We start from the raw sequence: 10,888 nt of genomic DNA, 5'->3' as shown, positions 1-10,888 counted from the left end.
GCCCTGCCCTGAGCCGCGAGGCTGCCCTGCCACCGCTGCTCCCCAGCCACACGCCCACGCAGGCACCCAGTGGGTGCATCAGGGAGACCCCCCGGGGGCCCAGTGTGGCACCACCAGGACCCCTGGCATGATGTTGGTGGGGCTTCTTGTGCCTCCACTGCCCAGGGGTCATGGTGCCCACTGTGGTGGATGGCACCGGGGCCCCCTGCCCATTACGTGCCCCCCCAGAAATAGACAGGGTCACACCAAGCAGAGAGTTTATTGAGGTGCTGGACTGTGGGGGGTTTGCAGCGGCGAAGCGGACGCTGGCACGGCGGGGCACGGGGCGCGGGGCACGGGGCACCCCCATCCAAGCAAGGCCTGGGGCTCGGGGTGAGTCTCAGGAACTACTCCTCGGGTCCCCAAGGCCCTTCTGGGGAACCCCTCCCTGCTCCCCTCCAGCGCCGTGTGGGGTGGCGTGGGGGTCCTTCCCTTTGTCCCTGTGGTCAAGGATGGGGTGACCCCTTGAGATTCGCTATAAAAATTAAAATTCCTTTTAAATTACCGGGGAGGGTGGGAGGGTCACCTGGGAGCCCGCCGTCCCCCGCGCCCTCCCGGCCCTGACCCCAGAGTAAAGAGCAGAGGGCGAGTTTGCAGGCACAGGGGCGGGGGCAGACACGGGGAGGGAGGCACACAGGGAGGAAGAAGACCAGAGGGGCGGTGAGGGGCATGCCCCCCTCCCGCAGCCTCCGCAGAGCAGAGGGAGTCCCCGAGACTCCCTGGACAGCAGGTCCCACGCGCCCCCAGTCCAGTCCTTGCCAAAGCCGCGTGGTCTCCGAGACACACCGGGCCCAGCTGCCGGGAGCAGGGTGCAGGGCGGCTACTCCAGGTAGATGTCCTCTGTGGGGCAGGCGTACTCCAGGTGCTCCTGGTAGTACTCCAGGAAGGCGCGGCTGCGGAGACAGCGCCGGCCACCTGCCTCGGGGGGCCACCGCCCGCCCTCCTCCCCGCCCGGGTCTGCCCGCGACCCCCAGGAGCCACTCCTCAGCGGTCCTGGCCACCAAGGCCTCAAAGCCCCGTTCCCACCCGACCGCCTCTCTGGGCAAGGTGCCTGCACCTTCCCACGCCCGGGTCGCCACTCCCCCCGGCACTTGTCCCGAGTTCCCACCCGCCTACCGCTTCTCATCTGACCTTCCCTGTCACCTTTGTCCAAACTCTGCACATCCCCTCCCCCAGCCCCATGTCCTCCAGACCTCGCCTCTGGGTCCACCTCCCCGGCCGGGCCCCCTCCGACCGACTCACCCCACACTCTGGGCCACAGGCCGCATCGACTCCTGGGAGACGAAGACGTGGCAGGCGAACCGGCTCAGCAGAGGGTGTTTTGTGATGAAGCCGAAATAGCTGCAGGGGGTCGGCGTGGGGGTGTCAGAGCACGGCCCCCCCCACCCCTCAGGGCCCCCAGCAACCTGGGCAGAGGGCTCGGGCAGAGGGCAGGGACCAGAGAAATGTGTGGGTCACAGGACTTGGAGACTCGCAGGAGCCCTCTTGGGTCGGGCCCCAGCACGGGCACCTCCGAGGAGCCAGTGACCCGTGCCAACTGCTGCTTGTCAGGGGTGTCCAGCCGCCTCTCCCTGCCTCCAGCCAGCGCCGCGGCCCCCGCCCTGCGCCCGCCCTGGAGTGCAGCCCACGGCACAGCCACACCTGTCTCCTGGGTGCACATCTCAGCCGACGCCCAGACCCTGAGCCTGCCCCGCCCCACCTGGGGTCCCACAAACCCGCAGCTGCTTTCTGAGCTCTAATGGGGGGGGGGGGCGGGTGCTGGACGGTGGCCCCTGCGGCCAGGAGAGCCTCCTCCTGGAGAAGAGCCTCGCACTTGGCCGCCACCCATCCAGTCCCCGTCTGCCTCCCGTCCGCCTTTCTTCCCACCCAGGGCACCAGGGCACGAGGCTCGCCCCGCCCCCCCCCCAGCTGTGGCCAGTCCGACCCACACCAACGGAGCCGGGGCCTGCGGTCCCCCTGGCAGGACCCACGGGACGGCTCCAGGACCCACACACGTGCCCATGTTGCCCTTGAACACGCTCCGGGCGCGTCTCCAGGGCCCTGGTCGGAAACCTCGCTCACGCGCGCCCCCACCTGGGGGCTGGGGACCCCGGGGCTGGGCGCCGTTCTGAGCGCTTCAGGTGGCTCACTCACGGACCGCACGGCGCGGGGCCGCCGGCGCAGAGGGGCCCGGAGGCGCCCTCACCCAAGCACACACACGCCTGCACACGTCTGCTCTGCCACCAGCCTCGCCACGAAGCGAGTTAAGTGGTCCCCTAAAACGGCTTCGCCAGTGCATGCTCCCCTCCCCCCCCTCGGGGCTGGGCTGGGTCCTGGAGGGACGGGCAGTGAGGTCTCCCCTCCCCCGCTGCCTCCGCATCTGGATCTGGAGCCACCGGCCTGGCCCCTGCTCTCGCGGAGTTGTTCCCGGTCACCACCTGGGGGCAGGGGCCAGGCCCCCTCTCTGTTGAGACGTAGAGTGCTCTTTGTCCCTCCGGCTGCTGCAGGCCGAGGCCCCCCCCCCCGTCCGCACACATGGCCTGAGCTCCCCGCCCCTCAGGGCAGCATCCGGACCCTGGGCCCTGTCGCACCGTCTGGTCCCAGGTCGGGAGCTGGCTCTGACCTGCCGAGGGCTGACACACCCCCAGGCAGCAGAGAGCCCCCCTTGCTCTCGTGACCAGAGAAGCGTCCAGATGATGCACATGCTGGCCTCCACAGCTGCCGCCAGCACAGCCCCAGGGCTGCCGTGTCCTTCCTCCAGCAGCCCAGCGCGTCCTCGTGGGCCCCTGCCCGGCCCTGTCCCTCTGACTGCCTCCTCCCAGCTCCTTCCTCGAGGGCACGGGGACCCAGTGGGCAGCCGCTGGCCGGGCAGGGAGCCTATGGCCCCCACACCCATGGGTAGCCATGACAGCACTGACCCTCCGTGGTCACCCCTGTCACTCCTCGCTCTGCCAAGCTACCTCGCCCGCCTCATGGCCGCGGTCAACCGCCTGCTCCCAATGAGTACCGTCCCCTCAGGTCTCTCTCCCATGCTCCAGACTCAGGTGACCAATGGCCGCCCAGTCCCCCTGCACCTTCAGGCTTCCATGCTCCAGACTCAGGTGACCAATGGCCACTCAGTCCCCCTGCACCTTCAGGCAGACACTGCACTTCAGGCTGTCGGCCCTCCCCCGAGGCAAGTGGTCACTGCCTGCCCATCGCCCAGACACCATGCCACCTGCTGCATCCCATCTACACAGGTCCCCCAGGGCCTCCAGGACACAGTGCCGGGGTGACCTCAGCCCCGAGCCGGCCTGCCCCTGGGGGGCCCCCTCCGCACGGCAACCAGAGCCAGCGTGTCCGCCTGACTGTGCTGCACTGCAGCCCGGTGGCCAGTGGGTCAGGCACAAGTCACCGGGCTGCTCTCCGAGACCCTCACCTGCAGCCTGGGCTCAGCAGTCCTCCCAGAAGAACCGCCGGTCTCCCGCCTGCCTTTAGCTGCCTCCTGGATGCCAGGCACCCCTCCCCTCCACACGTCTGCCCCCTGGGGCCCCAGGCAGACGTCTGCCCGCCCCCTCCGCTCGCAGCGTTCGCTGGCCAGTGGGCCTGTCCGTCTGCGCCGCAGACCAGCAGGGGGCCTGCCTGACCTGTGTCCCCTGGGCCCCGGGGCCACCGCCCTCAGGGCCGTGGGACCTGCAGAGGGAAGGCTCTCACCAGCTGTTGCGGGGGTGGCAGCCACAGAACGAGATGTTCTTCATCTGGAAGAAGTGGCTGCAGTGCTGAAACTGGGCGAAGGGGGCAGAGAGGCCAGTCAGACACCCTGCCACGCTGCAGGCCGTCCCTCCAGCCCGGGCCCCGGCCCCGCACCCACCTCGGGTCCACCGCTCAGACTCAGCTTGACCCCCCGGAGAGAAATCTCCAGGTCACAGGAGGCAGGGGGACGCAGGTGGACGGTCAGTTTCCGGGCAGTGGCGATCTGGGGGGACGGAGGAAGAAGGAGAGGGTCTCAGGGGACCGCCCGCTGTCCGGCCCTCCCGTCAGCGGGCCACTGCAGACTGCTCTGCGGGTTCTCGGCATCGGTTCTGGAGCGTGTGAGCCAGGGGCCCGGCCGTTCCTCCGTCTCAGGACCAGCCGGTCGCCTGTCTGCACTCGGCCCTCCTTGTCTCGTCTCCCTTCTGTCCCTCCCGCCAGGGCCGCGGCCCCCGGCACCCCTGCCTTCCCCACCGGTCCCCATGGCCTGGCCTGGGGCGGGGGTGCTGGCAGCCTCAAGGGCAGTCTGTCTTGCTGAACCGCAGGGCCAGCAGATGAGCTGCTGCTGGTCACGAAATGCCCACCGAGGCCGGGAACGAGTGAGCAGGCGACCGGCAGGAAGGCGCGGTGAGCGCGGGTCCGGACTTGCAGACAAGAGAATGGGTTAGAGGCGGGCAGAGGCCCCACTGAACCGGATCCGGGCCCCTGACTCAGGGTGGGGGCTGCCTCTGAGGCCCCAGGCCCCCTCTCAGCCTCGGTGGAAACCTGGGGCCCCGCGGGCTGCGCCCCCTGCAGGCTGCCGCGGGCAGCACCTCCGCACTGACCTTCTGCATGGCGGCGCACAGGATCCCGTTGCCCTGGTGACAGGGCACCTCCACGGAGCCCAGGAACTGCACGTCGAAGCGCTCCACCCAGCAGGGGCTCCGCTTGCTCCCTGGGGGTTACAAGGCACCCAGGTCAGGTGGGGGGGGCCTGAGGGGACCAGATGCCCCTTGGAGATGGGGCCTCACCCAGCAGCTCCTTGGCCGGGCCCGGCACCGCGTGGGCGTAGAAGGCAGGGAAGACGCCCCGCTCCCCCGTGCGCATGTTGAAGCCGCGGAACCAGAAGTCGTCCTCCTCAGCCTCCACCAGCACCGGGTCGTCCACGTCCAGCTCCAGCTCGTCGGGGTGGCGGGGGATGAATCTGCGGCCGGGGCAGAGGCGGGAGTCACGGCGCGGGAGGGGAGCGGCGGTGTGCCGCCACCGGTGTCCCGTGTCTGGAGCGGGACGAGGAGACAGGGGCCGTACCTGAAGACAGCCCGGTGGGTTTGCTCTCTCTCCTCCCCGTTGACCAGACAGGAAAAGAGGCCAAAGGACTCGGTGCCTGAGAGACAGGACGTGGACGCTCAGAAAGAGGGAAGGGAAGCACTCCCAGGCCTGGCCAAGGTCACCTCCCTCAGCGCCCGGCCTTGCGTCAGGGAGGGGGGGGAGGGGGGGCAGCCCTTCCCATCCCTGGGCAGCCTATCGGGGGTCTGGGGGAAGGCCAGCCGGCCGGCCCCAGGCCCTCAGGGTGCCCTGGGCACGCTGGCACCCCTCCCCCACCTCCCACTCACTGGAGGACCGAGACGTGCTGTTGACGAAGACGTTGAGGAACTTCTTGGAGAAGGTGAGGTCGGGGCTGTCCGGGGAGGCGCCCTCTGGGCCCTGACCGACACCCAGCAGAGCGGCTCCCGCCTCGTCCTCGCTGGCCTCGCCGCCACTGTCCTCCTCGCTGCTGTCCTCGCCCAGGCCCGCGCAGCGCCGCAGGCTCACCAGCTCCAGCTGCGTGTGCTCGTCCACCACCAGCGTGTACTTGACCGCGTCGTACACCAGCGAGGCGTCCAGCGGGGCTTCCGGGCCCCCGCCCCTGCCCCCAGGGGGCCCCACCTTGTCCTCCGTCTCATCCTCGTCCTCGTCGTCTTCATCCTCCTCCTCCGAGCAGGCAGCGGAGCAGGCGCGGCCAGTGCGGGCCGCGCGGCCCGGGGTGGCCCACAGCGGTGTGATGGTGTCGCGCGTGGGGTTGCTGAGGAAGAGGCAGGGCCCGGGCTGCGCGGGACCAGGCCGGGGCGCGGGGGGTGCGGGGGGCGGCGGCCCGCACAGCGTCTCCATGTCCACCAGCTCCACACCACCCCGGACCGCAGCCTCGGGAGCCCCGCCCGCAGGTGATGCGGCCTCCCCCGGAGGACGCTGCGCGGGAGACAGGCACTGGCCAGGGCAGAGGATGGGCGAGGACCCCTCGGAGATCATGCGGCTCACGAGGTTGCTGAGCAGCCAGGGCGAGTCGGCGTCCTCGCTGAGGTCCGGCTCTGACTCGGAGCCGGACTCATACTCGCTGTTGGTGTCATCCTGGCCCACGGGTAAGAAGGCCGGGCGGCGAGGGGGCTCGCTCGCGGGCTCGGGCTCGGGCTCGGGCTCCGAGGCTGGCGACGAAGCCTCCTCGATGGAGTTGGTGAGGTGCGAGGAGCGGCCGCTGCTGCTGCTGAGCTCCAGCTCTGTCTCCGAGATGGACGAGATCATGCGCCCCAGGCGCGCGGCCCCGGCGTCCTCCGAGTCGGAGCCCGGCGACGACAGCTCCTGGCTGCTGCGCCGGACCCCGAGGCCCGCGCTAGAGCCACTCCCCAGGTCCACCTCGATGCCGGGATCTGAGGTGGGAGAGGCCCCACTGGGGGCTGGGGGATCCCCGGGTCGGTTCCCCTCGCAGTCACAGCCTGGGCCCACAGGTGACTGCCCCCCACGGGGACAGGTGTCAGCAGGCAGGCGTCGTGCAGGCGGCTCTGCAGAGAGGGGCATGCGTCAGCCAGCCCACTGCCGGCCCCTCCTCCTTCCCTTGCCTCCTGGTCCCCAGTGCCCTGCTCACCTCGGAGGGGCTCCTGGGGGTGTGAGCACAGCCCTGTCTCTTGCCAGGAAGCTGGAGGTGGTGGGGCAAAGCCTCCGTTGTTGTTCAGGGAGTCCTGTGGCAGGGATGAAAAAGTCGATAAGTGGGGGTGCTCCAGCTCTCAGGGGCAGGAGCCGCAGGCTGCCGAGGGCAGCAGCGTCCTGGATGAAAGGTCTGGGCCCTCACCTGGGTGCCCAGCATGGTCAGGCTGAGCGTGGTGGGCCGGTGCTTGTGGGGCTCCTCCAGGGAGGGGGAGGGGCTCCGCAGCTCAAGGGCAGGGGCTTCTGAGCAGGGGCTTCCCAGATCCTTGCCCTCCCCTTCCTCCTCCTCCTCATCCTCCTCCTCTTCCTCCTCCTCCTCCTCTTCATTGTCATCGATCATCTCAAACTCCTGGAAGTCATCCTGGAAGGAGCAGATGGGGTGCAGCTGCTCCGAGCGCCCCAGGGAGAGGCTGTCCTGCAGGAAGGAGGGACAGGGCGGAGCTGGGCGCGCGTGTGGCGGTGGCTCAGGGCCCCAGTGTCAGAGCAGGGGAAGCAACGAGCCTCGAGTCCAGGGAGAGGAGCCCCCAGGTCCCTCTGCACCCCGGCGGGGCAGCTCTGTTGTTTTTCACCTGCTGCAGACACGTGGGGGTCACGCCGGGTCTGGGTGAGAGCCCCAGCTCCCAAGCCTGGGTGACAGGGAGTCTCAGAGTAGCCCCGGCCCCGCTGCCGGCCTCGTCTCACCCCCAGAGCCCCCACATCGGACAGTCCCGCTCCCCTTCACTGCAGTTCGACACAGCACACAGGAGCTGGGCCCTGTTTGGTCTGCCTTGCCCACCGAGCCTCGAGCCCGGCTTCTCAGGCCAGGGCCCACGGTCTGCACTGAGCAGGACCCACCCGTGGCAGGCGCTCAGCAAATGTCGAGTGAGTGCGGGAAGGACGACCCAGCCAGCACCCAGGATCGCCAAGCTAGCACCCGCCTCAGGGCCTCTGCCTCTGACACAGTTACTCCGCGGGGGCAGTTTCTCTCCTCCAGCCCCTCCTGCCTACGCCCTCATCAGCCCGGCTCTGGCGAGCCCTCCCTGAGGGCATGCCTGTGTGCCGTTTCCACGGGGAGCCTCGGTTGGGTTCCCCTCCCCCTCGCTGCACCTGGGGTCCTCCGGGGCAGGACCTGGCCCTTGACACTCAGACAGCCTCCTCTCTGCCACGTCCCTCTCCCCTGCTGGGCTACAAACTCCCGAAGGCAAGGGCGCACCTGTCCTGTCCTCTCAAGCCCCTGGGAGCCGCTGGCACCTGCCACATGGCAGCAGCTCAGAAATGTTCTTGAAGGAACCAAAACAGAAACGGATGGGGAGACAGGAGGGAGGAGAACAGGAGGGAGGAGATGGGGAGAAAGGGTTGCAGGGGTGGGGGCGTGGGGCAGGGGGAGGCAGGAGGGGGGGGCAGGGCTGGGAAGGAGGCAGGGGGAGCTGGAAGGGTGACATCTGTTGGGGGTGCTCTCGGCCCCCAGGGTGCCCGAGGCCCAGGCAAGCTCGGCTGCCCGAAGCTGGCCTGCTGAGGGGGGTCAAGCGAGGCCTGCCTGGGAAGACCCTCGGGGGAGGGTAGAGAGAGAGAGGTTTGATGTCCGGGAAGACCCCAGGCCAAGGGGAGGGGGCAACCAGAGCATCTCGGGTTTCCAGGTTGAGCTCCTGAGGCCCCCTGAGAGGGTTTGCCCCCCCCCCGCCCCTCCTGCCCCCCCCCACCTTCTCGCAGTGGTCCGAGTCGTAGCTGAGGCCCAGGCCACAGTCATCAGTGATCTCAGACAGGTCTTCGTCGTCAAACTCCTCCAGGCTGATGTCCTGGGGAGGCCTGGGGAGCAGACGGGGTCAGACAGCAAGGGCAGGGCTCCGGAAAGAGTCGGCAGCCCCAGGGCCCTGTGGGGGAGCTGGTCCTAGTGCGGCCCAGCTCCTAGGCCTCAGGGTCTCCACAGCCAGTGACTTCCAGATGCCCATTCTGCCGGCACTGTGAGACCCAAGCTCCCCGTTCTCCAGGGCATGTTTCCCATGACCTGAGCCCCCGCCAGCCCGCAGGGGGCCCTGGTCTGTTCAGCCCTCCTCCCGTTCACCTCCCCTGCTCCGCCCCAGGCCCCTCCGGAGCTCAGCTTGGGCCTCGGGAGAGTCGGGCTGCGCCCAGCGGGGGAGGGGAGCCGAGGCTCCAGCAGCGGCAGGAGAGGGAGGGGTCAGCCCTTCTGGGGCCCCGTCTGCCAGTTTGTCTCCCCTTCCCAGCCCAGGGCAGGCCTACACCCAGAGGCCCAGCCCTCTCCGCACCGCAGCCCCTTCCCCTGGGCGCCAGGCCTCCGGCGAGGGAGGCCCCACAAAGCCCGAGGGGCAGGCCGCACGCAGAGCGGAGGGCTCAGGTGGTGGCCGCGGGCCGCCCGCAGGGCCTGGGCCGGGACCTCCACCCTTGAAGGGTCAGCTGGCCGGGCGGGGCGCGGCCCTGGACCCCGGCGGGAAATGCGGCGGAGGCGGGGGCGGGGGCGGGGGGCCGCTGGGGCTGGAGTAGCGGGGTGAGGGGAGGACAGGAACGGGGAGGCCGGCGGTCAGGAGTGCGGGCCTCGGGACCAGGAGGGCCGGGGCTCGGGGCTCGGGGCCGGGGCGGGGGGGGCGCGGGGCGGCGAGCGGCCGGGGAGGGGGCCGAGCGGGGCCGCGGAAGGGGCGGCCGGCGGGCGCGCCGCGTACCTGCAGCCGGGCGGCGACAGCGAGTGGAAGGTGGAGAGGGCGAACATCTGCGCGCGGTCCGCCATCTTCCCCGGGAGCGGCCGCGGCGGGGCGGGGCGCGCCGGCCGCGGGGTCCCCTCGGTGCTCGCGCCCTCACCTCGTGACACGCCCTGCGACACCCCGCCCGCCACACACCTCGACCGCCCGCAGGACACCGCGGCAGCCGGAGCGGACGCCGCAGGGGGAGGGGGAGGGGCGAGGATCCGGGAGGGGACGGGGGAGGGGCCGGGGAGGGGACAGGGGAGGGGACAGCGGGCGGGCGGGCGGGCGGGTGGCGGCGGGGAGGCCGATGGCGGGGGGGGGGGGGGGGGACGTTGGTCGGGCCGAGAGGCCCGGGTCCGGGAAGGAGCGGGCGCGCGGCTTGTTTTCGGGGGGCAGGAGAGAAGTGGACTGGCGGAGATGGGGGATCGGGTCGGAGTCCAGGACGGTCTGCGCGCGGGGACAGGCCGGGGGCGACCCACGACGAGGACCCTGCGCGGGCCGGTCGCAGGAAGGCAGCGGTCTGGGCTCGCAGAGCGCTGGGAACTGGGGTTCGGGGGCAGGGGCTCGTGGGGGACGGCGGCCCCAGCACCTGCACCGACGTCTCAAGGAGCCAGGACGGAGGAGCTGGGGTCCCGGGCCTGGCGCCAGGCGCTGTGGCCGCTCTGGGCTTGCCTCGCCTGGGGCTCAGGAGCTGTCCGCCTCTGGGTGCTGACCGGGGCCGCGGGAGCTGTCCGCCCTTGGGTGCTGACCGGGGAAGAACAGGGACCTCTGCTGAGGATGCTGACCTCTGGGGGACCCGGAGTGGACCACAGTCAGGATGGTGCCTGGGGCTAAAACTGGACTGTTGGGACATAGTGCGGACCACGCAGGCTGGGCAGAGGTCCTGGTGGGCATTGGGTGAAGCCGCAGCTGGGAGGCTGTGTCTGTTCCAACGGAAAATGTCCTCCAGCCGCAGCTGTGACCGGCGCCATTCAGGACACGAACCGTGTGAGGCCAGCGATGTCTGCAGTCCAGCTCAGGAGCTGGGCTCAGGCGGGCCGGCCGGCGTGAGGGAGGGGTAAGGCCGACCAGGGTCAGGGGGACGGGTGATAACAACAGGGTGGGCAGGCTTTCCGGAGATTTCGCTAAGGCAGGAAGTGGGGGATCCCACAAGAGTGGAACTGTGAACATTCCCTTTCTCCCCCTCAGTGGAGTTCTTGAGCCCTGACATTTCTTTGTCCAAATCATTCCTGTGGAAAGGTATTTCTGAGGGAAGGGTGAAGAACTAGAGAGGTGACTGCCCGGAGGCCAGGGCAGAAGGAGCCCTCGCCTGCTGGGAAGGGCAACACCGCCCACCCTCCGGTGGCCGCCATGCCAGCCCAGAGGGAACGGCCAGGGCAGATCACACCAGGCTGTGCCCCCAACACAGTCTGCATTTCACCTGACTGCAGTGTTTTTCTAAGAATGGCATCTAGCGGTGTGTCCCCCCCCACCCCCACCCCGATGACTGAGAGCTGCGTGAAGGTAGAGGCCCTACCTACCTACCTTGGACC

At 69.9% G+C, this 10,888-nt stretch overlaps 1 protein-coding gene across 1 annotated transcript; it reads right to left on the bottom strand.

Annotated features, from left to right (window-relative positions):
- Nucleotides 1–240: 240 nt before the first annotated feature.
- On the bottom strand, nt 241–9,550 carry MAPK8IP2 (mitogen-activated protein kinase 8 interacting protein 2). The gene is made up of 12 exons (XM_028532758.2): nt 9,336–9,550; nt 8,361–8,466; nt 6,827–7,096; nt 6,623–6,716; nt 5,340–6,539; nt 5,035–5,110; nt 4,758–4,930; nt 4,572–4,681; nt 3,869–3,973; nt 3,712–3,782; nt 1,282–1,380; nt 241–932 (listed from the first exon to the last, which is right to left on the bottom strand). Exons 1-12 carry the CDS (start codon nt 9,398–9,400, stop codon nt 860–862), a joined length of 2,442 nt encoding a protein of 813 aa, XP_028388559.1. The 5' UTR covers nt 9,401–9,550; the 3' UTR covers nt 241–859.
- Between the last annotated feature and the right edge of the window lie 1,338 nt (nt 9,551–10,888).

This window comes from Phyllostomus discolor, chromosome 2, assembly GCF_004126475.2.
Source record: "Phyllostomus discolor isolate MPI-MPIP mPhyDis1 chromosome 2, mPhyDis1.pri.v3, whole genome shotgun sequence".
NCBI lineage: Eukaryota > Metazoa > Chordata > Mammalia > Chiroptera > Phyllostomidae > Phyllostomus > Phyllostomus discolor.
The sequence above is the reverse complement of the archived record's forward strand: the minus strand, read 5'-3'. Positions and strand labels throughout refer to the sequence as shown.